The sequence below is a fragment of the Cervus elaphus genome, chromosome 11, assembly GCF_910594005.1.
Source record: "Cervus elaphus chromosome 11, mCerEla1.1, whole genome shotgun sequence".
Classification (NCBI taxonomy): domain Eukaryota; kingdom Metazoa; phylum Chordata; class Mammalia; order Artiodactyla; family Cervidae; genus Cervus; species Cervus elaphus.
In genome coordinates, this window is record NC_057825.1 from 83,719,002 (window position 1) to 83,746,060 (window position 27,059).

Here is a 27,059-nt window from a genome sequence, read left to right on the forward strand (position 1 = left end):
TCGCTCGGCCTAGCGGAAGAAAGCTACGGGCCTTGTGCGCGTGCTTCGCTCGCTATGGCGGCAGCTGAGAAACCTTTGGAGTTCTATGCCAAGCGGCCCTGGGGCCCGGAGAACGGGCTAGAAGATCCGGACGAAGACGAAGAGGATGATAACGATGAAACCGAGGATGCGTTCTCCCTTCAGGAAGTGTTGCGGCTCGGAGGCACCAAGGTAATGGCCTCGGGCTTCCGAAGAAAGGAGACAGGCGCGTGGCGGGGTCGCGAGTGGAGTTGCCCCGCGAGTGGTGGGTCAAGTGGCCAAGCAGCCCCCGGGCTGCGGAGCGGGAGGGCGTCGCGGACTCAGACTCCAGCTTCTAAATGTACTCTGCGTGTGTCCTGCACTTCTTTCCCGTAATATTGCAAGAAAAAAGTTTAGAATTGAACTTTTTTTTTGCCGTGTCTTTTCTTAAAATATAGGTGATCTTCTCTTTTTATTGACGCTGTATATAAATGGCACTCCATCAGGTCGGAGAGGACTGTTTGTTGTCGTTCCGACCTCTTGACATCCGTGTTTGCGATCTCACTGGTGTTAGAATTTTAACTTAAGCACACACACCTGCTCACTTTACGCTGGAGAATCTTTCTGCCCTCTTGGAATTTACATATTAATGAAACGGTAAACAAACTTTGGAATACACAGTATATCAGACGGTGATTAGAGCTATGACGAAAGCTAAAACGAGGGAGGATAATGAGTGGGAAAGGGCGTTACAGTTTTAAACTAGGTGACTGGGGAATCCAGCGCTGAGGTGTTTGAGCAGAAAACTGGAGGGAAGAAAGGAGTGAGCCCGGGTTTTGTTGAGGTTTTGTTGTCCCGGGAACAGTAAAATAGTGCAGCTGAGGTCAAGTGAGGTGAGAGAAGAGCGGTAAGAAATGAGATTAGAGACATAACAGGGTGGACTTAGGCTTTCATTTTATGGGAAACCTTTAGAAGATTTGGAGCAAATATGTGACAGTTTGGCTTTGTATTAATTGTTTTAAGGGTAGACTTTCTGGGCAGTGTGGGAGGGGGCAGAGTGGGGTCAGCGATTAGAGGCAGGAGAAACACAGTTTCCCTGAGCAGAATGACAGTTTGGTCTGTACTTGGGTTGCATTTTAAAGGAGGAAGTGCATAATGAAAGGTCGTCTTTCCCACTTTAATCTCCAGCCATGCAGTTTCCCCTTCAGGAAGCAATCATTTTAGTGTCTTTTATATCTTTCAAACAAATACACACACGACTGTATTTGTTATTTTTTACACAAAAGGTATAGCATATCTATACTATTTTAGATCTTTTTCTCACTGTTTCAGAGATGCTTCCATATCAGTATATAAAGTTCTGTCATTGGTTTTATGTCAGCATAAGTCGTCATCTTAATTTATCTAACCAGCCATTTATTGCAGATATTTGTCAGTCTTTTGCTATTTTAAATAATGCTTCAGTAAATAGCCTTGAATATGTATATCTTTCCCCACATTAGTAAGTGGATGTATATACACCTAAATTTATAGAAACGAAACTGCTGAGTCAAAGGATGTATGTCAGGTATTTTGATTGAAGTTGGCAAATTGCTTTCCTTAAAGAACTTCCATCAACCATATGGGAAAGTGCTTTTTTTCCTTCACCCGCTCCCCAGCACCACCTGTGTTAGTATCTTATCTGACATGCTTATCTGACATGTTTAAAAATGGATATATCATTGTGATTTTAATTTGGACTTCTTTAAATGTGAGTGAGGTTAAGTATCTTTTCATATTTTTAAAGAACCTCAAAAAAAAAAAATAAAGAACCTCTTTTTTCTGTGAACCATTTGTTTATATACTTGCACATCTTTCTGTTGGATTGTCACTTAACTGATGCATAGGAACTTTTATATTAAATATTAAGCCAGATTACTTTGATATGAGTTTCCAGTTACTGTTTTTTTCCGACTTATCTGTCTTCTGATTTTTGTATATGTTTTGTGTGTATGAGAGAATGGTAAATTTATCCATTCTTTTCCATATGGGACCTGAGTTTTATGTCATATTTAGAATTTTTCCCTACCCTGGTTTTTTTTTTTTTTTCTTCTTCTTCTTCTTCTTCTTTTATGTTGTGCTTTCTCCTGTTACTCTATGGTTTTGTTTTTCACATTTAAATTTTTTTTTTTTTTTTTGGCTGTGCCACTTGACCTCTGCAGGGTCATAGTTCCCTGACCAGGGTTTGAACCTTGGCGCAAGGCAGTGAAAGCACAGAGTCCTAACCACTGGACTGCCAGAGAATTCCCTTTGCATTTAAATCTTTGTTTCATCAAGTACTTTGGGTGTGAAAGGGAGCCCAGGCAATACTATGATAACTCAAGTTTCTTGGATAATTGATTTCAGCAATATAAGTATCATTAAATTTTGAAGTTTTTATTAAACTGTTAGATTTGTAATTTATTTTTAACTTTTCATATGTTTCTATGCAGCAAGATTATCTTATGTTGGCTGCTTTGGATGAGAATGAGGAAGTTGTGGATGGAGGCAAAAAAGGAGCAATTGATGATCTTCAGCAAGGTGAATTGGAAGCATTTATTCAGAATCTTAGTTTGGCCAAGTACGCAAAAGCTTTCCTAATTGAAGAAGATCAACCAGCTAAAAAAGAAGAGTCCAGCAAGAAGGAAGCAAGAGTTTCTAAAGTAGATAGTAAAAAGCAAAAGACAGCAGAAAGTGAAAGTAAGGTGAAAAATAAGAAGAGGCCAGAACAGCACTCTGATGAGAACAACAGTGCCATAACAAAAACAAAGAAAGATAAGCAACAGGACATCTTTGAATTTTTTGAGAGACAGACATTGTTACTTAAGTCTGGCGGCAAATGGTATGATCTGGAGTATAGCAATGAATATTGTTTGGAACCCCAGCCTCGGGATGTTGTGTCTAAGTACAAAGCCTTGGCTCAGAAGTTGTATGAACATGAAATCAATTTATTCAAAAATAAGACGAATATCCAAAAGGGAGCCTCTTCTACCTGGATGAAGGCGATTGTATCATCAGGGACTCTAGGTGACAGGATGGCAGCCATGATTCTTCTTATTCAGGATGATGCTATTCACACACTCCAGTTTGTGGAAACTCTCGTGAACCTTGTTAAAAAGAAGGGCAGCAAACAGCAGTGCCTCATGGCTTTAGATACTTTCAAAGAGTTACTTATTACAGACCTTTTGCCAGATAATCGAAAGCTACGGGTTTTCAGCCAGCATCCTTTCGACAAACTAGAGCAGTTGTCCAGTGGCAACAGGGACTCCAGAGACAGAAGACTCATAGTATGGTATTTTGAACACCAGCTGAAGCACTTAGTGGCTGAATTTGTGCAAGTCTTAGAAACTTTAAGTCATGATTCATTAGTAACCACCAAAACTCGAGCCCTCATGGTGGCTCACGAGCTTCTTTGTAACAAACCTGAGGAGGAAAAGGCCTTTCTTGTGCAGGTGGTAAATAAACTGGGAGATCCTCAGAACAGAATAGCCACCAAAGCCTCCCATCTGTTGGAGACACTGCTTTGTAAACATCCCAACATGAAAGGAGTTGTGTGTGGTGAAGTAGAGAGACTGCTGTTCCGCTCAAATATCAGCGCCAAAGCCCAGTATTATGCAATTTGCTTTTTAAATCAAATGGTCCTCTCTCATGAAGAAAGTGAACTAGCTAACAAATTAATAACTCTTTATTTTTGTTTTTTTCGGACTTGCATCAAGAAAAAAGATATTGAATCAAAAATGCTCAGTGCCCTTTTAACAGGAGTGAATAGGGCATACCCCTACGCCGAGACTGGTGATGACAAAGTGAGGGAGCAGGTTGACACGCTGTTCAAAGTGCTTCATGCTGTGAATTTTAATACCAGTGTGCAGGCTTTAATGTTACTATTCCAAGTCATGAATTCTCAGCAGACGATATCAGATCGATATTATGCAGCATTGTATCGGTAAGTACTTAGCATCGTAATACGTGAATGAGAAATAATGTGGTATAATATACTGCATTGCCTGTCTGGGGGGCAGTAGAAGGAAAATAGGGTTTTTGGCACCCCTCGGTAACTTGCTCTGCACCAGCTTTTGAGTCATTTAATCTTTAGTTCCCTGTTGGGCGTCTATATTAACATGCTTTGAATATGCCATTTATTATTTTTTTGTTTTGAGAAGTCCCCATCCTTGATCCTATATTTCTTTTCTCCTGTCCTTCACACTGCCATTTGTTCATTCATCAAGAAATTTTTGAGTGTCAACTATATGCTGGGTACTATTCAAGAACTCAGGATATAGCACTGAACAAAATTCCCTCTAAAACACTTTCATTCATGTTGGGAAAGACAAACAGTAAACAAAGTTTTTACCTAGGAAGGTTGAGGAGGAGCCTTGTGGTTTTGGAATATTTTTTAAAATATTAGTATTAAGATTTTGGTACTAGAATTACTGAATTTGCAACTGTCCTGCAGTGCACCCATTCAGGGCAGATATTTTGAAGTTTGTATACTTGGGAACTATTGAAGTACAACAAACTATTTCTAATTCATTTTTTAATTTTACATACATACAGCTTGCAAGAAACATAATATAGTGGTTAATATCTTAGATCTAAGCCTAGATTTGAGTCCTATAGTTTGTCCAAAGGACAAGTTACTTTAATTTTCATTAAAGCCCTATTGGTAAACATGATTGATCCCATTGTACTATGCTTTTATTTGTCTGTAAAATGAAAAGAAAAGCACCTACCTCATAGGGTTTTTAATGAAGATTATGAAACTTCCCCACAGCTACGCAGCTAAACAATGACAGAACTGAAGTTTTAATAAGATTAATGAGTTAATGTATTTTTTAATTTATTTACTTTTTAATTGAAGGATAATCGCTTTACAGGATAGTGTTGGTTTCTGCCACACATCAGCATGAATCAGCCATAGTGAGTTAATGTATTTGTAAACCCTTGTAATCGCCAGTGTATGCTGTGCTTCTAACACAGCCCAACACGTAGTTCAGTGCTTTGATAAGTGCTGGCTGCTATCATTCTTACTCACTTAGATTTCTTCAGTTTAATCCTTTTACGAGCTCTCTAGTCTGTGAGGTGCAGTAATTTGTGCAAGGTCACACACACAGCATGAGATCAACTTAGGTGGCAAATCCAGCCTAGTGACTTGGAGTTCACGGTGTTTCATGGTACTGATTGGGCTGATACATTAAAAAAGATCTTAGAATTCTTTCCATAATTCTTAAGAGTCTAAGTACTCTAGCCCTAATTCCCTGGTGGTCCAATGGTTTGGTCTCAGCACTTTCACTGCTATGGCCCAAATTCAACCTCTGGTTGGAGAATTAGGATCCTGTAAGACATGAGGCACAGCCAGAAATGAAAAATTTTTTTAAATTTTAAAGTAATAAATTCTTAATTTTTAGTTTGGAAAGACTTCCAAGGCTGAAAATGTAGAGGTTTCAGGGTTAGGTTCTTTAGCAACTTTTGAGGGTCATAAGAATTTCTAGTTTCTGGAAAGTTTGAAATCTATTGGAAAACTTATTTTTCTAATATCCATTTAACATCTCAGTGTTGAACACAGAGGTCTAACATGTCTGAGGAGTTCATTCTTAAACTCTTCAAATTATTGCTTGCCAAGAGATCTCACAGATGGATTACTTCAAAGGCCTTTTAAGGTTTTTTAAAGTATTTATTTTCTCTTGATTTTATTAAAAATACTTTAAATAAAAATTCCCTGCTCTTAATTGAGGGATAAAAGAAATGAAGAAATGATTTAGTTTACAAAAACATAATTTATCAAAAACTTCAGGAACATACTCTCTGTCAAATGGTGAAGACACATCCCTTTAAATTCTCAAATGTTTCTGTTGATGTGTAATGGAACTTATTAAAAATGAGTGGCAGAATGGATGGAAGTGTTGAAAAATTTAAATGAGAAAAAAGTGGAATATCAAAGTTTATTTGGGGAATTCTCAGGCGATCCAGTGATCAGGACTCTGCACTTCTATTCAGGGGGCCCCAGGTTCCATTCCTGGTCAGGGAAGTACCCACATGCCATGTGGTATAGCCAAAAGTAAAAACTTACTTGAATAACATTGACTATCTCAGAATATCACCAATAGGTGCTAGAATTGTGGAATTGGCAAAATGGGGAAAACTAGATAGGTGAAGAGTACGAAAATATGCTTCACAAGGTTAAATATTTTCATTTCTGGTGTTAGTAAAAAAAAATAACAGTGCTTAGAACAAAAGTGATGATTCTGCTTTTGGAGTGGATATCTGGAGGATTGTGTTTATTCTGGGTTTCCTAATATCTGGGGTCCAGACCAATTGGAGCATCTCTAGGATTCAGCAAACAGGATAGAAAGAGAATTTAAAAGTTATATGAGATAATAGTTCAGCAGCCTCCCGAAACTGTGGGGGAGATAAGGACAAATAATAGCCATAGTAAAGGGTCAGGTATTTGAAAGGCTGTAAAAATATAATTAGGTTACTTTGTTGTGGGTTTTTAATCAATTTATTGACCCATAAAATTGTATATGTTTAAAGCACACAGTGAAGATTTGATACATGTATACATTGTGATGTTTACCATCTTCAAGTTCCTTAACACCTCCGTTACTTCATGTAGTTACATAGTTACTCCTTGGAGGGGTTAGAATGCTGAAGATCTATTCTCAGCAAATTTCAAGTCTACAGTACAGTATCATTAAATATTCACCATGAAGCTGGAAGTTTGCACCCTTTGGCCAACATCTCCCTATTCCCCACCCCCTACCCCTGGCAACTACCAGTCTGTTCTCTGTTTTCTATGAATTTTATTTTTTATTTTTTTAAGATTCTATTTATACATGAAATCAGAGTAGTTATCTTTCTGACTTACTTCACTAGGCATAATGTTCTCCAGGTTTATACATGTCACAAGTGGGACTTCCTTCTTTCTCATGGCTGAATAATAATCCATTGTGTGTATATAACATATCTTCTTCATCCGTTCATCTGCTCACACACACACAGGTTGTTTCCATACTTCAGCTGTTGTGAATAATACAGTGAACATGGGAGTGCAGATGTCCCTTGACAGACTGATTTCATTTCCTTCGGGATATGCCCAGAAGTGGAGTTGCTGGGTTATATGGTAGTTCTGTTTTTAATTTGTTGAGGAACTGCCTTATGGCTTTCCATAATGGTTGTGCCAATTTATATTCCTACCACCAGTGTATATGGATTCCATTTTTTCCATGTCCTTTTCAATGTTCTCTCTTGCCTTTTTTATAATAGCCATCCTAACGGGTGTGAGTTGGTATCTCAATGTGGTTTTGATTACCCTGATGGTTAGTGGTGTTAAGCACCTGTTTCATGTACCTTTTGGCCATTTGTATGTCTTCTTTGGAAAAATGTCTATTCAGATCCTTTGCCCATTTTTTAGTTGGGTTTCTTGGGAGATTTTTGCTGTTAAATTACATGAGGTTCCTTACGTGTTTTTTATATTAACTCTTTATCAGAGATTGGATCTTCCTGGTGGCTCAGACGGTAAAGAATGTGCCTGCAATGCAGAGCCCAGGGTTTGATCCCTGGGTCGGGAAGATCGTCTGGAATGGCAATCCACTCCAGTATTCTTGCCTGGAGAATCCCATAGACAGAGGAGCCTGGCAGACTGCAGTCCATGGGGTCTCAAAGAGTTAGACACGACTGAGCAACTAATACTACTACTTTATCAGATACATGGTTTGCAAATATTTCCTCCCATTCCATAGGTTGCCCTTTCAATTTGTTGATGGTTTCCTTTGCTGTGAAGAGGTGTTTTAGTTTGATGTGGTTCTGCTAGTTTATTTTTGCTCGTTGCTTGTGTTGCATCAGAAGGCAGTAGTAAAATTAATAGTTGGAAATTACACATTCGATTTCAGCTGTGGATAAAGAAGGTGTTTGTTTTCTGGCAAAAATGAGTTGTCCAAAATTGGATTGTATTCCTAGTGAGACGCTGAGCCATCTGCGGTTACAAGATATATTGAACAACCACTTAGCACATCATGAACCATTTGTTCATTCAACAAACATTCGAGTGCTTATTAAGTGCAAGGTACTAGGGTTACAGCAGTGAATAACAGGCACAGTCCCTGTTCCATTGGACTTTGAGGGGGAAAAGAAAGGCAACAAAACGTGTTAAACTATAAAGAACATAAACATGGGACCAAGAATAATGAAGGAATCTATGGATGTGCAGACAGTTGGAGAAGAGCATCCTGGGCAGAGGTAATAGTGTGTATAGGAAGGATTTATACAGTTAGTACATTCAACTAGAGAGACTCACAATTCAGTTTTCTACTATGCATGTATGGTCTTCACAGAACAGTGTGGAGGCAGCCTCTGGTCACCCAGCTAGTAGGTAGTGATGCAAGGATAAGAACCCTGGTCTAGTTCACAGTTTTCATTGTTTGGTTTTGGATTAGCCTTCCATGAACAGTTCTGTATCTGTATGAAAAGTATACTGTTAGGGATGTACCCTGTTGGTCTAGAGAATGGAAAACCACTTGGAAAAGAGAGAAGAAACCCAAAAAAAGTTTCCTGCTCCTGTGGATTTTTTCCCTCTGGTAATATCATCATTCTTTCTGTTCTGGTTATTCACTTCCATCTTACTTCTTAGGACAGAAATGATCTCTTATTCTAAAATAAGTGGGAAAGTGAAAGTGAAGTCACTCAGTCATGTCCGACTCTTTGCAACTCCATGAACTGTAGACTACCAGTGTCCTCTGTTCATGGGATTTTCCAGGCAAGAATACTGGAGTGGGCTGCCGTTTCTATCCCTAACTAAGATAAGGATATTTATTAGTCACTGGGTTTGGGGATGTTTTATAAATAAACGTGATCTTGTTTCTGTTTTGCAGGAAGATGCTGGATCCGGGGTTGATGTTGTGTTCTAAGCAAGCCATGTTTCTTAACCTTGTCTACAAGTCTCTGAAAGCTGACATTGTGTTGCGGAGGGTGAAGGCTTTTGTGAAGAGGTTACTTCAAGTCACTTGTGAACAGATGCCACCATTTATATGTGGAGCTTTGTATCTTGTGTCTGAGATCCTTAAAGCAAAACCAGGTTTAAGAAGTCAACTGGATGATCATCTGGTATATTTTACAACTGCTTTTTAAATCAAGTGGGTTCTGAACTATATTTGGTATTTTTCTTTGCTTTGATGACAGTAACATTACATACTCAGTTCTCTGGAGTATGTAGAGTGTGAGTCCTGGAATCAGACTGACCTGGATTTTAGTTAACTGGTATGCAGTTAACTAGGTGGGCATATTGCTTGACCCTTTCCTGGTAATAAACTACCATAAAGTGGGATTCTGTGATGCTGTGAAAGATTGATGGCAGGAGGAGAAGGGGGCAACAGAGGATAAGATGGTTAGATCGCATCACTGACTCAATGGACATGAGTTTGACCAAACTCTGGGAGATAATGAAGGACAGGGAAGCTTGGCATGCTGCAGTCAGTGGGGTTGCGAAGAGTTGGACAAGACTTAGCCACTGAACAACAGCAGCATAGAGGATTTAGAACTAGTAGATCTCTTAAACCAGTCTCCTCAGTTGTGAAATGGACGTAATATCACCTGCCTTATAGGTTGTTTATTTATAACAAGTCAAAAATTCATTTGAGGGCTGAATGCTTTCAAAGTCTCATGGATTCTTGATTCAAAACTTTATTCCATTTAGCAATAAGAATATGGTCTCCTCTCATCTAAATTTCATTTTTGGAACTTTCGTGTTTCATCAGAATTGCAATAAGCAAGTGTTCTTCAAAACCACCTCAGATAATTGAATATGGATTTCCAGTTGATTAAACCAGATTCATTAAACCATTTTTTTAAGGAGTCTGATGAGGAAGAAAATTTTATTGACATAGCAGATGATGAAGAAGCAGAAAAATTCACTGATGCAGATAAAGAAACAGAAACAGATACCGTGAAAAAAGCTGAGATGGAAGAAACTGAGTCTGAAAGTCATGTGGGAACCAGAAAGGTAGAGTCTGCTTCGTGGGTGCACTTTGATAATTTAAAAGGTGAGTTTCTAAAATCTTTAAATTTTTCTTTTGAATCTTTGAATTTCCCTTTGATCTTAATAGAAATTAACAGTATGCACTTCAGAAGTTCTCAATATTGTTTTCTTTTAGATGGGAGCTCTCATCACTAGGTACATATAGGATCTTAGAACTAAAATTTTTAACATAATAAATCATTGATTTACTTATGAACAGTACTACAGATAAGAAGTAGCTTACTCAGTAATGAATCTGCCTGCAATGCAGGAGACCCAGGTTTGATTCCTGGTTTGGGGAGATCCCCTGGAAAAGGAAATGGCAACCCACCCTAGTATTCTTGCCTGGAGAATCCCACAGAAAGAGGAGCCTGGCAGACTACAGTCCATAGGGTTACAGGAGTCGGACACAACTTAGCATCTAAACCACAGATAATAAGTACATATTTTTAAATAATTTAAATCTTAGAAATTAAAGCAGATACCTTTTAGAGTTGTGAAGATTTAGTGAGAAAACTGTGGTCATGTTAAATGCACAATAGATCTCTTTTTCTTCAGCTGTAGTTAGTTTATATCTTTGAACGAGTTTAGTTTCTTGATCTTTATCTGTACATGTAAAGGCTTCCTACATGGAACATATATGAAAACAACACATGTGTATACAAAAGTTTGACTTATAAACAAAAGTATTTGTTATATATTATGAAGTATAATTGGAGAAGGAAATGGCAACCCACTCCAGTATTCTCGCTTGGAGAATCCCATGGACAAAAGAGCCTGGCGGGCTACAGTCCATTGGGTCGCAAAGAGTCGGACACGACTGAGCAACTAACACACATGAAGTATAAAACTTGTGGTTATTTTGTTTGAGCATCATATTTATGCTCTGTAGTTCCTTAATGTTTGAGAATTGAAAACTCTTTTTGGTATATTGGGTTGGCCAAAAAGTTCCTTTGAGTTTTTCCATACAATGTTGCAGAAAAAGTGGAAGGAACCTTTTGGCCAACTCAGATAGAAACTTAGGAGTTCCATACACACATCAACTGAATTGAATCTATTAATAGAATATTAGAGCCAAAAGAAATTGTAGAAATGCAGACTCTTCATTTAAGGCTAAAAGAAAAACACTAGCCTCGAGGTTCAAGAAAGGTGCCAGCTGTTTACAGCAGCTCGGACATGGAAGCAACCTAGACGTCCATCGGCAAAGGAACGGGTAAGGAAGTATTAACAGTGGAGTGTTACTCAGCTATAAAAAAGAACACATTTGAGTCAGTTCTAATGAGGTGGATGAAACTGGAGCCTATTATACAGAGTGACATAAGTCAGATAGAGAAACACCAATACAGTGTATTATAAACGCATATATATGGAATTTAGAAAGATGGTAACAATGACCCTATATACAAAGCAGCAAAAGAACAGTCTTTTGGACTATGTAGGAGAAGGTGAGGGTGGGATGATATGAGAGAATAGCACTGAAACATGTATATTACCATATGTAAAATAGATGACCAGTGCAAGTTTGATGCATGAAGCAGGGCACTCAAAACCAGTGCTCTGGGACAACCCAGAGGGATGAGGTTGGGAGGGAGGTAGGAGGGGGGTTCAGCATGTGCATGAACACATGTGCATGGGGACACATGTGCACCCATGGCTGATTTATGTCGATGTGTACCAAAAACCACCACAAGATAGTAAAGTAATTATCCTTCAATTAAAATACATATTTAAAAAAGTTGCCAGACCCATTTCTTCAAACTTTTGGAACTCTTGGTCAGAGTGGTTCACCTGTCTGAACCTTAGGTAGCCCGTAAAGTGTACAAGAAAAGTATGGTAGCCACCAGGAAAGTTGTGTTTTAAAGAATCCATCGGAGGGCTAACCTGGGAATAATCCTAAGGATGACGAGTATATACATTGTGAAGCAGACAGTTCCTTCTGTGTTCTAAAGGTTCCTTGTTGTGAATTGTGTAATGCAGAGTTGCTGAAAACATGAAGAAGATAGTATGAAACCTGTTCCAAGTGAGACTGACTTCAGGCATGAGGCATAATTTAATGACAAATATTCACTGCACTCTAAAGTTCCAAAAGAATTTAGACCTGTTTCATCTTCAGGTCCTTTGTCATCTTAACACTTAGGATCTAATTGACCTAAAAGAAATGGGAAGGGGAGCTTTTAGTAGTTGGGGTAAACATGCTGCCTGGTTTATTCAAAAGCAGATGCTACCGTAGGTACCAGTTCTGGTGGACTTGGAGTTTTTGATCCAGGTATGATGCCCAGTTGACAAAGAGTGCTGTTGGTGACAGCGTTAATCCTGGTGGGTTAGTGACCTCTGGGGCTAGGAGTAGAGCATTTGAGAAGTACTCTGTTTTTGTTTGCAGGTGGCAAACGGTTAAACACATATGATCCATTCAGTAGAAACCCTTTGTACTGTGGAGCTGAAAATACGAGTCTTTGGGAACTCAAAAAGGTAAAATAATTCCAAATTGTCTCTTAATTCATCTGTGCCATATGTTTGCCCCCGTGGATTTAATAGTTTCTTTTCCATTTTTCTTGTAAGTGATAAATAGAGGAGTTATTTAGAAATTAGTCAGCATAAGAAAGCAATTTGAAGTATGTCAACTGGCTGTAATGCCTTTTAACCCATATTTCTGTTGCCTATAATAAACATTAAATTTACACACTTATGCATTCACATGTAGAAAATCTTATGTGCGTGCAAAATAATAATATTCATGGCTATAAATAAATATTGCTTTTTGCAAGTATGCTATTGTATATAATGGCTCTGTAAAATGGATACATTTTGCTTTATGCATTGGATACCTCAAGGCTTCTCTGGTGGCTTGGTGGTGAACCCACCTGCCAATGCAAGAGATGTGGGTCCGATCCCTGGGCTGGGAAGATTCCATGGACAGAGGAGAGTGACGGGCTACAGTCCATGGGATCACAGAGTTGGACACAACTTAGCGACCATATTACAGCAGTTGGGTATCTCTGAAAAATTTTGTGGTAGTAGAACTGTTTGCAAGCAAAGTTAGCTTATAAATGTGTAAGAGGAACTCATTCCTAATAACCTTTTCCTGGGGTTTTGCTAACACAAGTGTCTTCCTATGCAGACTCCTGCAGGTCCCTGACACCTTGTTAGTGAATCTGAAAGGTCACAACTACTTTGAAAGTGATACCAAGATATTATTTGCCTTTGTCACTGTTGATGGTGCACTGGTGGAATTAAATGATGGCTAAACTGCTGGTGACTTTAGCAGAAATAAAAACAGTAGTACCAAGCTGTACTCATGGCCATTATATTCTTCATTGCCATATACTTGAACGGGAGGGGGAAAGCCAGTATCACATAAGTATGATGAAGCAAGGAAAATTGTTGGTTTTATTATCTTAACCCCAAAGTACCTAAATATGAGAGTTTTCTCACATCTGAAGGAGAAGTGCCTGTATAGTTGTTGGAAATGCAGCTGGCTATTTTTTTCATGAAAGACTGGCTAACAGACAGACTGGTCATTCACACTTTTGTATTTGGGAGATATTTTCTTGAAAATGAATGAAGTAAATCTTTTACTTCAAATGAAACAGCTGACAGTATCTGTTGTCAAATGAAACAGCTGACAGTATCTGTTGTCAATGATGAAATTCAAGCCTTGGTTAAAATTTTAGAACTCCTCTAACCACCATCTTAAGCTTAACAGTTTCTTGGTATCTTTTCTAATGAAATCCATGGTGATACTATGGTTTTTGTGATGTTTAATTAAATGTCACCAGCATTTTGAAGCAATTGCATAATTCACAAAATCAGTATTTTTTAAATGACCACTGCACAGTGTTATAAGTCAAGCATGGATAAAAGATTCATTCACTCTAGACCAGTTAATTTTAAGTAGCAAATACCAAAAGTTGATAGGGTTTTAGACTCCATATTGCAGCTCATCTTTGGTATAGTATCAAAGGAAAAAAATCCACATTTATGTGAAAGACTATTGGTTAATCCCCCATTTTTTCCCAACTATATATCTGTGTGAGGCCAAATTTCCTAAACACACTTCAACTAAAATAATATGGAATACAGAAATAGATATGAGAATCTGCTGTCTTCTTTTAAACCAGACGTTAGATTTGCAAAGTTGTAAAATAATGCTACTCTTACCATTAATGTTCATTTGTTTTGAAAAAGTTACTTTTCATTCTACATGTTGTTATTTATATTAATATGTAATAGGTTTATTAATTTTAAATGAACTGTAAGTGTTCAGATTTTTTTCTGTTGTAATTTCTTATTAAGTATCAGTAGATATGTCCCACTTAAATCACAGAAGCTCTTGAGGTCCTTGATTTTTAAGTATACAAAGTGTTCCTGAGACCAGATTTTGAGAATCACTCTTTTGATGTATTCTCTTCAGTTTCAGTTTGGGGGATTTTCTTAAATAACCTGCAGTTTTGGTAGGAGTTGACCTTATTTCACATGTTTCTTTCCAGCTATCTGAGCATTTTCATCCTTCTGTGGCCCTTTTTGCAAAGACTATTCTTCAGGTAAGTCTCAAATATACAGAAGACAAGAAATTAAAGAAAATAAGTAATCCTGTCTGAAGTAGTCAGTGACTGCTAGGTAAAATTGTGTATGCTTTTCTGCTGTTGTAAAGGAGCAGTGACTTGTTTGATACAGAGCAACAGATAATTGCTCCCACTCTGAGATGAGTGGTAATACGTGGATATTATAGAACCACAACAGTTATTTATTACATCCTGATTATTTATTGCTCCTGGAGAAAGGCTCCCCTCCCCTTTCCCTTTTGCCATGTTTGTCACTCAGCATTTGATTCCTGGTTAATGGTTAGATAACCTACAGTATTAATACTGTTTGCCTCTTCACAAAATCAGCAGTGCATTATAGAATATGTATGAGTGTGTGCTTAATTTCTTCAAGAAAAGAATAGTGTGCATGAGAAGGATGTTTGAAGGGTATTTTATTGCACATTTGTGCCTTTGAAGCAGTGTAGTAGATACTTGTGTTTTTCTTGTTTCTTCTCTGTGTGTGTGTGTGTTTATATATTTTAAGTTAAGTTCTTAATTCCCTCCCCTCATCTTTCAGGGAAATTATATTGAGTACTCGGGGGATCCACTGCAGGATTTCACACTAATGAGGTTCTTGGATCGATTTGTATATCGAAATCCAAAGCCACATAAAGGCAAAGGTATACTTCTATTTGATGAACTTTTCAGTTTTCACTGTTGATATTTAATAAACAACATGAGCATATATAACTCGGTTTTACATTATACTGTCTTGATTTTACATTTCAGAAAACACAGACAGCGTTGTGATGCAGCCAAAAAGAAAACATTTTATGAAGGATATTCGTAGTCTTGCTGGTAAGTATAAAGCCTGGACAGTTGAAACTGACAATAGTGCAAGTTAGTAGCACACAGATTGTGTTATTCTTTGCTCTGCTTATCAGAATAAAACCTAAACATCAGAGATATTATCCATCTTTGTGTTAAAGAATGTGTATATTTTCAAGTTTACTGTGACTGGGCCTTTTTTCTTTTTAATTATAAAACATTTCAAACATATCCAGAGTATACACACTAGTGGTATGATGGATTCTTCCCCCCTGCCCACCCCACCCCACCCCTGTAACCATCACCAGTCTTTTAACAATTAACAATTTGCCATTCTTGTATCATCCATAGGTAAAGCTATAGCTCTGTCACTGACACCAACCCCACCCCCCATATATAATTATCTTTTACAGTTCACACCATCTTAAGCTCTCTAATATGGGCTTGGCAGAATAGCTACAACAGATTTTTGTCACTGAACGTTATTTTAAACTTACTTCTACAGGTGTTTAGTACTCATCTTATGCATCTAATTCTCTTTGTATTCACAGCAGACATTTATTTACATACTAGATCCCAGTTCCTTCTTGTTCAGAGTCTAAGATTCAGTTACAACTTATAAATCATTTAATTTTAATTGACTTATCTCACAGAGGTCCAGAGACATAAAAAGACTTACCCAAAGTTAGGGTTGGAATTAGAGAAGCCAAATACCCTTTTTAATCAAGATGATTCTGAAAATTTTTATGCTGATGAGGAAACACTGTAAGTGATGATGAATTTTTTTTTTCTCTTGGGAAGTTTGGATCCCGGGTGCAGTGGGAGGACAGGAGAACCCTGCTCTTTCGCTGTGATCCACTGCTGGTTACAAATGATTGTAGCCGATAAAATTTCAGATGTTGGGTTTCCTCCATGCAGACTTTTCCAGACTGTTCTTCACATTATAAGATGCCATCTTTCCAACTTCCTTACATTTTAAGACTTTAGATTTATATTCTGTACTTAGTCTTAAAAGCTTGAAGAACATAAGAAGAATTACTTAAAATTTTTAACTTGTTTTCATAGTTAACAGTAAGGAGTTCCTTGCAAAAGAAGAAAGCCAAATACCAGTAGATGAAGTGTTTTTCTACAGGTAATATATGTAATATACTGGTTCACTGGTTCATTTGAAGAGCTGTTAAATTTAAAATTTTTAGATTCCATAAATGCTTTGTTAACATAGGCCTGTCTTGGACAAATTGAAGGATATGTCAATCCATTTTTGTTAGGGGAGTTTAAAAATGTTCAGTTTGCTAAATGTTAAGATATCTAAATGAAACTAAAACAAATAAATTTGAAGGATTTGTTTTTTAACAATTTAGCATAAATTTTAAGAATCTTGTGAAATTTAATCTTCAGTTTCTTTTTTTTTAGTATAATAGTTTTCTTAGAGGCTTAAATCTGTACCAATCTAATATAATGATAAATAACTCATAAGTTATTTGTCTAAAACATGGCTCTAAGTAGAATTAGCAAAATTGATTGCACTACTCTGGAGATAGGGCTTCCCAGGTGGTGCTAGTGGTAGAGAACCTGCTAATACCAGAGATGTAAGAGACACGGGTTCTATCCCTGGGTCGGGAAGATCCCCTGAAGGAGGCCATGGCAACCCGCTCCAGTATTCTTGCCTAGAGAATCCCATGGACAGAGGGGCCTGGAGGGCTACATCCATAGGCTCGCAAAGAGTCACACACCAATGAAGTGACTTTTGCACTGTGGAGATGAGTCCTAAATCTACTATTAAGAGTATTACTACTAATGCCGTGTAATAATAGTAAAGGAACTGTTATCTAATCTGGGTGATTGGTTACTTTGGTTTGATTTGATTTGCTTTTTAAAAACATTTTGTGTAAAGAATTTTGAGGGTATGGTCCCATCGGCAGAATGCTAAGTTTCATTGTACCTGATAGAAGAATAGGTTGAACTGATAAAATATTGAGATTAGAGGTTATTTAGAGCCAGTTTCTAACATTAGAATAAAATGGTGCACATTTAGCATTGATACTAAAACAACCTTTTACTGTGCCACTTAATTAAGATGACTTACGGTGTTTTTATGAAGAACCAAGCCTAAATCACTGAAATGTATTATCCTTCACATTTCAAAAGTTTCCAACTGTTTCGAATTTAAAACTTTTTTCTATAATACAAATTTTAGTCATTTATATGCCAGCTGAATTGACAGCTTTTACACTTGTTTGTGGCATTGACCGTAAGTCTTTTGATGATTGTAGAACAGGCCCTTTGATAAAATCATCAAATATCAATGTATAACATGCATTTTATTTTAGGTATTATAAAAAAGTTGCTAATGTTAAAGTGAAACAAAAGCGGAATGAAGATGAAGAAAGTATAGAAGATGTGGACGATGAGGAATTTGAAAAGATGATTGGTAATTTGTTTACCTTTATAATCCACAGAGCTTGAAAATTTTTATTGAAATTTAGACTGAAGCAAAAATTGGGAAATTAGAAAAGTTTACATTGAGCTAACTTGTTGCATATTATATCACACCTACTAAAAATAAGCACTTAAAACAGTTCTAATGGAGTAAAAAGGACTGCAATTGCTAAATACTCTTTTATTTGACATTTTCCCTCATTGCATAAAAGAACTGTAGAAAGAAGCTAAAATTAACCAGAACACATTTAGTTTAGGGATTTAATGAAGGCCAGCATAGTACATAGGTTTGTGTAGATTAATAAAATACCTGCAGTGTCAGATGTATATCATTTTGGTGTTTACTTATCACAAACAACAGTCATATGTGTTGATTTTGGTATAAGATGTGTCAAGTTTGTTATTTCTTGCTGTATCTCAAAATTTGTATATTGCTCTCTGGCAGACACATTTGAAGATGATAATTGCTTCACCTCTGGAACGGATGACCTTGATTTCGCTGGGTAATATGCTTTTCTTAAAATTTTTTTTTTAAACTGTTTTTTCCCCAGCATTCTCAAATTACTGCCTTTCAGAATAGTGGAGCATAGGACTATGTGGTATATAGGAGAAAGACATTGAATTTGGGGAAATAAATGTAGTACTTTCATTTTTGGACTTTTATAATGCTTGTTAGTATGTTAAATAAAGGCTCTGAGATGTCTGTAGCTCTCCTTTGAATTCTGTTAATAGCCTAACATCCTGCTGGTCATCAAAACATACTTTAGAAAACAGAGTCCTCATTTACATTACAAATTGTTATTTCTCTTCAGCAACATGAAGAAGAAAGCAAAAGGAGCTAAGGATGACTCAGAAGATGAAGATTCAGAAGATGACGACCTTGATAATTTGGATGATGATGAAGTTTCGTTAGGAAGTATGAATGAAGAATTCGCTGAAATTGAAGAAGATGGAGGAACATTCATGGATGTGTTAGATGATGAGAATGAGGGCATTCCAGGTAAACCTTTAAACAAACTTTCTGCCTCATCAGAGGCTAGTTTTTCTCTTAAAAGGTTTTTTAATATTATCTCGTATTCAGATTTATACTTAAATCAGCCAGAAATTTAAAGATCTTCCCATCTCACTTGACACTGAAGTTTTTGGGTTTTTAAGCAGCTGAGTTCTGTTTTGGACTTCTATTTTAATCACTATTGAGACTGTCTGTGCTATTCCTCTTGACCTGTTATGTTATACTGCCTTTTAAAAATACTGGATTGATAATTTGCAATAATGTTAATCTATATTCATCACAGTAGTTCTGCAGCAGTTTTTTTAAATTGCTTAATAACAACAGGGTTTTTATGTTTTTGTTTTTGGTAACAGAACTTGATGATGAAGTCAGACTCAAAGTCAATAATAAGAAAAACAAGAGAAAAGGTGCAAATGATTTTGACTTTGCTGGGTCATTTCAAGGTAAGAAAATGTATTTAGTCTCTTTTAAACCTAAGCACTGAATGTGAAAGCTAGCATTCATTATCATTTTTAGGAAATTAACTTTTCTATTGGGTAATAAGTTTTATGAATTTTTAATATATATTGTTGTTTTTCACATTCTCCAATTATTTTCTTTCATGAATGTTTAAACCTTTAATAACGTAAGCCCAGGATTTTCATAGACACCTGTTGCATTTTTCCTTTTATCAGCTCTTACCTTCCCATCTGATCCATCTATTTAAAAACCCATGCTCTTTATTAACGCCATTTTCTTTTTTTAATGAGAGCTGCCATGACAAAATGATTCTGATCTCAAAAATATGTAAAATGAGAGTTTTTATTTCTGCTAATTTATTCTGTTAGTATTTTTTAAAGTATATCCTAACAGATTATGCCTTTTAGTGTAATACTTCTACGGTACTAATAAAAGGAAAAAAGCACTATATATATATCAGGTGATAATATTTTTTTATAAAATTGTAGAAAGCACTATAATAAATACAAATATTTTATTCCTTAATTTGTGGATGAATTCACACACACCTACCTTTAAAAAAAAAAAAAAACTTTGATTATAATGCCTCTTTATTTCTGCTTACTAGTACCATGGTACATTTGATCCTTAAATAACATGGGTTTAAACTGAATGGGTCTGCTGGTACAGGGATTTTTTTCTTCCCCCCCAATAAACACATACCGCAGTACTACATGGTCCTCAGTTGGTTGAATCTGAGGATGCGGAAGGCTGACTGTAAAGTTATATTCCTGTTTTTGGCTGCACAGAGGTTGGTGCCCCTAACCTACACATTTTTCAAGGGTCAGCTATAAATGCTAATGAATACAAATAGACCTGCAAAGTTTAAAACACTTGACAATATTTTGTTAAAATTAAATAATACAAAACTTTTGACAGTAAATATCAACAATCACTCTGGGTGGGTAGTAGTCCCTCAGAGACATTGATGCCTACAAAGTTTAAATACTGCTAACATCACAGTTCTCTTAGATTTACGTGATGCATATTTACATCATAACATGTTACCATTCAAATTTTGTCTTTCATTGACTGATAAAAGGTCACACTTTTAATAGTAGCATATGCCCATAAGGCAGTTTTCCTCAAAATCTCTCAGAAAAGATGTTGCTTTAAATTCTACTGAGCCTGTTGTATTAAAAGATGCTCTCTCATTGACCTTATTTTTAATAAAGTGCCATTTCAGAAGATATTAGCCTGAAAAGACATCAAATCTCAGTGGGTAATAGTTTTGGATACAGATTAAAGGATATGTGACAGAATTGATTTTTTAAAAAAGAAACAAAGGGATTTAAAAAGGAAAGAAGCAGCAAACAGATGAATTGACGAGTGTGGGGGAATAATTCACCCTACATTTGCTAATGTTGGCTATTCTTAAGAATAAACAAATCTTTAGAAAAAAAAGAATAAACCTGAAGGAAGCAGTTCAGCAGAAGTACTTGCTAATTAAAGTTTTAGATATATCCCTGTAGGATGAATGCAAACCAAGACCTTTCCTGATAGTTTACAAGTGGAAATTTTAGCTTAGGAGAAAAATAGCATTATGCACAATTCTGAAATAATACACATTTCACCTTGGAAGATGAAATGCTCTAGAAACTTATGAAAAATGGTTCTGGTATATCCATGCAAAGACATGTACATGACTGTTCATAGCAGCAATATTCATAATAGCCAAAAAGTAGGAACAACTAAATGTCTGTTGAATGTACAAGCAAAAAATAGAAGAAGCCCATATAATAATGTTCAGCAATAAAATGGAGTGAAATATTGATATATGCTATAAGGTGAATAAGCCTCAAAAATGTTTTGCTGGGAATGCCCTGGCGGTCCAGGAGTTAGGACTCAGGCTTTCACTACCAGGGGCCTGGGTTCAATCCCTGCTCGGGAAACTACCACAAGCCACGCAGCACAGCCAGGAAAAAAAAGTTACACTCAGTAAAAGAGGCTGAAAACCACATCCCACATGATCCCATTTATATGAAAGAGCCAGAAAAAGCGGAGCCTTCCATGAAGGGAGCATATGACTGCAAATGGGCACCAGGCATTTTTAAGCGGCTCTGGTGGTACCAGAAACATTGATAATAGAGTTTGAATACTGTTTCAGGTAAAGTGAAAATACCCATTACAAGCAATACTTGTAGCTAATGTAGTTTTAGATAATTATTTTAAATGTGAGTTAAAATGTAATAAATATTAATAACTTATTTAAAAAACAGACTCACAGACATAGAAAACAAACTTGTGGCTACCAAAGAGGAAAGAAGTGGGGGGTAAATAAGGAGAAACAAGGTCCTATTGGACAGCGGAGTACCATATATTCAGTAGATTGTAATAAACTGTAATGGAAATGAAAAAATGTAACAAATGTTAAAAATGTTTTATTATTTCTTCTGTGTTGAAAGGTTTATATATTTAGAATTATAGGGGAGTTTTTTTTAAAGAACTGCTTTATTTCAAGTAATAAACAAACTCTAGTTACAACACAATAAACAAACCCTCCATCACTTCTTCACAGTTACTCCAAGGAACAAAACCTCTGACTTAATTAGAATTTACAGTTAACCTTAAATATTTAAAATACATCCGTGTCAATTTCAGAATTTTAATCTTGCCGGATACTTTGAAATAGGGCAAACTTTGATTGATGGTCAAATCTGAAAGACAAGAAGACACTATTGTCACCTGAACAGTTCTATTGGGATATTAACTTAAAAAAAAATACTGTATACTAACTCAAGTTATTTTTCTGTCTTTAAATGCCAGCTGCCTAGTGATGCTTATAGAAGATAATTACAACTGTGTGTTTTAAGCCAAATAAATATATATTAACAAAACTATGTTGAAGATCTTATTTCTACAAAATTGTTGGATTTACAATTTAATAATGTAGGTTTATACTTTTTTTTAGGACCGAGAAAAAAAAAGAAGAGAGACTTTGATGACTCCAACGTATTTGTATCTGCTGAAGAGGTAAGACTAATGTATTGTTTTAAGCACTTAGCTGTTCTGTTGTTTTTTAAGTTCTCTAATAAATTTACTCCCCGCCCGACACCACTCCCCCACTCTTCTTTTTAAGTTTGGCCACCTGTTGGATGAAAATATGGGATACAAGTTTGATAACATTGGCATGAATGCCATGGCTAACAAAGATAATGCAAGTAAGTAACTTGAATTTTTATTGAGGTTTTAAAATAGTCTTAAGTTACAATTTCTGAAGATCTAAATATTTTTGGAGGACCTTTTGATAGTTAGAAGGGAAAAATGATTCCTTACAAACTGGAAGGAATGACTTTTTCACTTCTGTCTGCAGAGCATATGGCATTAAAAAGTACACTACAGCAAAAAAGACTATAGCCTACAAAAATTACTTTTTTTTTAAATGGAGGCAGGCTATTTTTATATAGTATAAATTTGCTAAGTAACTTTATAAATATTTTATACACCTTTTAATTATTTCTGATATTGATAGTTAACTGGCTGCTCTTCTTTCACCCGTAAGTGTTCGGGGAAAAGAAAATCTTTAGAGCATTTGTTCCTTTCCTGTCCTAGTTGTTTATTTGTAAGTAAATCTTTGATGATAAATACAGAAGGAAAGCAACGAACAAGCAGGGGTTTGTGGAACAGATGGGAAGTGACTGTAGGCCATGGCAGACTGGAAGCTCCTGTCCCTCAGGATGTTCTCTGGAGGCCCTAAGAATCTACAGTGTGCTCATCTCTCTTCTCCCCCCTCAAAGGTCTCAAACAGCTTAGATGGGAGGCTGAACGTGATGACTGGTTACACAACAGAGATGTGAAAAGCATCATCAAGAGGAAGAAAAATTTCAGAAAGAGGCCAAAAACCACTCAAAAAATTAAAAGGCAAAGAAAATAAGTGTTTTCTAAATAAATTACAAAGTAAAATTCCACTTACTCTTAATTTTTACTGCTCAGCCATTTTTCTTGATCTTGCTCTCTGATTCCATACATTCCAGAGTGTTCAATGGATTTGTAATAAACTATAAATAAAAATAGCTGTCATTTATAAAATCATGTAAAAGTATTTATACTGAGAAAAAAAAATCAAGCTTTTCCCCCTTATTTCTGCACAATAAAATGAAAAAGACAACAGGATACATATGTTGTGTGTAAGCTCTAGCATCTCTAATCTCTACTAATTCTTGTAATGAACACTATTAACTAAGCATTACTTTATACCAGATACTGTTCAAAGTAATTACATAACATTATCTTTTTTAACCCTTGTAACAATTCATGAGATGGGCATTATTATCTCTACATGATGGAGAAAGAAAAAGCTCCAAGAAGGTAGCAAACCAGATGTGAGTTTTAAGCAGTGATTTGATTCCCATCACCCTCAGATAAGTCTCATTCCAAAGTCTACGTTCTGAACCCACTGGAAGAATTAAGAATCTAGCCCATCACTGGGATTAACTCATTGGGTAACTGCAATGAGAATTTTCTCCACTGTGTTCTTCAAAAGTAGTGAAAATAGAGATGAACAGTATTTTTGGAAACTGACATTAAAAAAAAGTGATTTAACTCTTAATTGGTCATAAATAATTTATAAAGGTTACCTGAAGAACTTGCTTTGTACACACAAATTTTACTTAAGGAAAAACATACCTTCTAAGATGAAGGGGAATTTTTTGCTCATTGTATGCCTGAAATCTAATGAAAAAAAAAGTCTTAAAATTAGGCATGATTAGAAATTCACTGCATTAACACGTGGAGCCATAATTTAGTGCTAGCCTTAGGGTCTGTAAGATAGCAATCCTATAAATTAGAGAAACTGTATCTTTTTAAAATAGGGTCAAAACTGCACTTTATAGGTAGTCTTCCATAGTTATTTTGGAGTTTTTTAAGATTTGACCTATATATATGATGTAATTTATTTCAAAATGGTGTTTTAAAAGCAGATTTTCAGTGTTAATGTGAAATTCCCTTGTGTAATTTTATGAACTGTTTTATGGGTGCCATTTTACCTTGATAGAGAATTAGAAATAAGACTGTACTACACCAAATTTTTAAATTGACCTTAAACCTTAGTTTGCTTTTAAATACCATTTGTATGTTTTCTTTTATACCTTTACGTCCTTTAAGATAAATGACACGTTTCAAAGATGGCCACCACCCTGACTACTATTCCCTGCTTTAGAGAAAGGGAAAGTAGCACTTCCTGATTTTCAGAAGTTGAGGGCTTTAATATGAAATTTCCCCCACAAAATATCAAAGCACCTTCAGTGATGGCCAGTGGCGTAAGAAAGGCTTTTAGTGCCTAACACTGAAGAAGAGGAAGAACTCTCTAACCTGCGCAACTGGTTACCTGACAATTCAGCTCTGCCACCTGTTTTCTCAGCTTGTCAAACAATGAGGTGTAATGGACGGGCTGGATTTTTTCCATCTATACTCCCAAACTAAGCCAGACCAAGGACACCTACTCCCATTAGGAAAATCCATGGAAGTATGAAACATTTTCCTTAGTCTACAGACATTTAACTTTTGGCGGTGGGAGAGAAGTAAGTCATTTATTCTATAACACCAATAATTAACACCTAACTTCTTCCCCTGTGCCCATAAAATGCCTAATACATTGACTCTGAAGAAGCAGTTTCTCCAAAGACATTTAACCTAAAATGTGTTAGGACTGTACACCCCCCTAAAGAACACTGTAATTTCTGAATTATGATTACCTTGGCTTGTATTCATCTTATTAAACAAAAAATATGCTCCAAAAACGCCCATAAGTTCAGCTACTAATACTCCTTTAAAGATCTTCTTTGCCAGTGGATCCATAGAACGGGACATCCTAAGTTTAACAAATAAATGTAAACCTGAATAAACATATTCAAATTTAGTAACACTGAACTTCAGTACATTTCAATAGTTTGAATGATTACATAGGAAAAAAACCCCAAAGTTAGTGTATCCAAGTTGTATTAGACATGTCTCACTTTCCTAGTTTTCAATCTCCATGCCTAAGGTGAACCAGAGACATGATTAGAGAAAGCAGGAGACAAAATTGAAGGCATTGTGAAAACTAAATTTATGGAACTAAGATTTTTAAACTGCCTAAGAACATAGAATGGTGGGAGATGAGTAAATCATTTTAGCTGAACTAGGAATTAAGATAAGTTCTAATGAGCATGATATGTGGAGTTCTTTATGAAGTAGCCTACAAAAGCAAGATTATTCTGTAAGTGGTTATATCAATACATGTTTTATAGCTGGAAATTTTCATTTATGTAATATATTGAAGTATGTGCTATAGTTCTGGGCATTTTATATAAAGATGAGCAATAAACTGGTTCTTGCTCCTAAGGAGTTGCTATTCTAAGTTTTTTCAAACTAATCACATCACCCAAAAGGCTTGTTAAAAATGCACATTCTTTGTTGACTTCCCTGGCAGTCCAGTGGTTAAGACTCCATGCTTCCAGTGCAGGGGAAGCACATTCAATAATTGGTTGGGGAACTAAGATACCACATGGAGGAGGCAAAGCAGAAAAAAAAAAAAGCATATTCTTGGGCCTCAACGGGCAATTAATTCCCCAATCCCCAGATCTGATTCAGCAAGTCTAGGGTTGGCACCCCGTGATTTGCCCTTTTACAGACAACTCAAAGTGACTTTTATACAAGAGGCTCCTGGACCACATGAGGGGAAACTCTGACCACGATCACCCACTAAGTGGCAAGACTAGACTTCAACTCTTGATTCTCTCCCTGTATTATAAAATAAAAGCCCATCAGAAGAAAGTGCTTGAGTCTTTATTCTCTTTCACGAAGGTAAAAGCTAACAAGGAAAGATCTATATAACAAGAAAATAGCATATATGACTCTTACTGAATAAATTAAATATAGATCAAAGTTTTTACTCTGCCTCAAAGTCAAGAGGGCCAGGAGAACCAGTGGTTTGTAAACTCAGGATTTCAGCATTGTCCTGTGTATGCCCTTTCACACTGTTCCATTCTCTGTGTGAAGTGGCACAACCTGTAATACTCCACAGCCCCAGCTCTCCTCTCATTCCACTCAATTTTGGCTTCTTTTCAACAGTCTGAGGCTGAGGGTAATTAAACACTGGACTTCAGTAGGATTATCCTACTAATATCCTTACCAGGTGTCCCTCCCACCCCACCCCCAAGATCCGTTCTCTCATTTTTATAAAGTGATCACCCTGAGGCCTAAAAGATTATAAAACTTTATTATTCATACCTAAGAGAAATGAAGCAGAAAAGTTAAAAACTTACACATACCTAAGAGGCAGTGAGGGAGTAGGAAGGAAGATTTGTTTTCCTTTGTCTGCTGCTAGACATTACATTATGGGCTGTGCATTGTAGGCTTCCCTGGTAGCCCAGCTGGTAAAGAATCCACCTGCAATGTGGGAGATCCCAGTGTGATTCCTGGGTTGGGAAGATCAACTGGAGATGGGATAGACTACCCACTCCAGTATTTTTGGGCTTCCCTGGTGGCTCAGACTGTAAAGAATCTCCCTCCAATGTGGGAGACCTGGGTTGCAGGGGTTTAATCCCTGCAACTGAGATCTGGCAAGCAGGGCAAAGCCAAAAATAAATAATACGGCAATCATATGGTGGGCTGGGAAAAAAGCAGGGCTGTGAGTCATGAGGTTAACATTACGCAGGGCTGAGACGCTGACTCAGGATGCACAAGCTTAAGACAAATAAGCATGTTGCCTCCAAAAAATTCTCAGCTGTGCACCATAGCCGGCAATGGACACCGC

The 27,059-nt window shown here is 36.6% G+C and overlaps 2 protein-coding genes across 6 annotated transcripts in view; one reads left to right on the forward strand and one right to left on the reverse strand.

Annotated features, from left to right (window-relative positions):
• Positions 1–8: 8 nt before the first annotated feature.
• On the forward strand, positions 9–23,437 carry CEBPZ (CCAAT enhancer binding protein zeta). The gene is made up of 16 exons (XM_043918222.1): positions 9–210; positions 2,469–3,958; positions 8,883–9,114; positions 9,860–10,049; positions 12,405–12,493; positions 14,512–14,565; positions 15,125–15,227; positions 15,337–15,405; positions 16,441–16,507; positions 17,706–17,806; positions 18,260–18,317; positions 18,627–18,814; positions 19,180–19,269; positions 22,236–22,297; positions 22,404–22,485; positions 23,062–23,437. Exons 1-16 carry the CDS (start codon positions 55–57, stop codon positions 23,196–23,198), a joined length of 3,168 nt encoding a protein of 1,055 aa, XP_043774157.1. The 5' UTR covers positions 9–54; the 3' UTR covers positions 23,199–23,437.
• CEBPZOS (CEBPZ opposite strand) overlaps positions 21,692–27,059 on the reverse strand; it is a 39,117-nt gene continuing 33,749 nt past the window's right edge. For 3 of the 5 annotated variants that reach the window (XM_043918239.1, XM_043918237.1, XM_043918240.1), the window contains 4 exons: positions 25,018–25,133; positions 23,951–23,995; positions 23,238–23,322; positions 21,692–21,981 (listed from right to left, as the gene is read on the reverse strand). In XM_043918239.1, coding sequence (XP_043774174.1) covers positions 23,240–23,322; positions 23,951–23,995; positions 25,018–25,132 — 243 coding nt within the window. In that variant the 5' untranslated portion in view covers position 25,133 and the 3' untranslated portion in view covers positions 21,692–21,981; positions 23,238–23,239. Of the gene's footprint in view, positions 21,982–23,237; positions 23,323–23,950; positions 23,996–25,017; positions 25,134–26,568; positions 26,693–27,059 lie in introns of those variants that run through there. The other 2 variants (XM_043918238.1, XM_043918236.1) reach the window with 2 other exon arrangements.

What these genes read in the sequence shown, in the direction of transcription:
- CEBPZ (XM_043918222.1), top strand. Translation starts at nt 55, where the DNA reads ATGGCGGCAGCTGAGAAACCTTTGGAGTTCTATGCCAAGCGGCCCTGG. An exon ending in GTCTTTGGGAACTCAAAAAG is followed by an intron (nt 12,494 to 14,511) that starts GTAAAATAATTC and finishes GTTTCTTTCCAG; the next exon opens with CTATCTGAGCATTTTCATCC. An exon ending in CTTTGCTGGGTCATTTCAAG is followed by an intron (nt 19,270 to 22,235) that starts GTAAGAAAATGT and finishes ACTTTTTTTTAG; the next exon opens with GACCGAGAAAAAAAAAGAAG.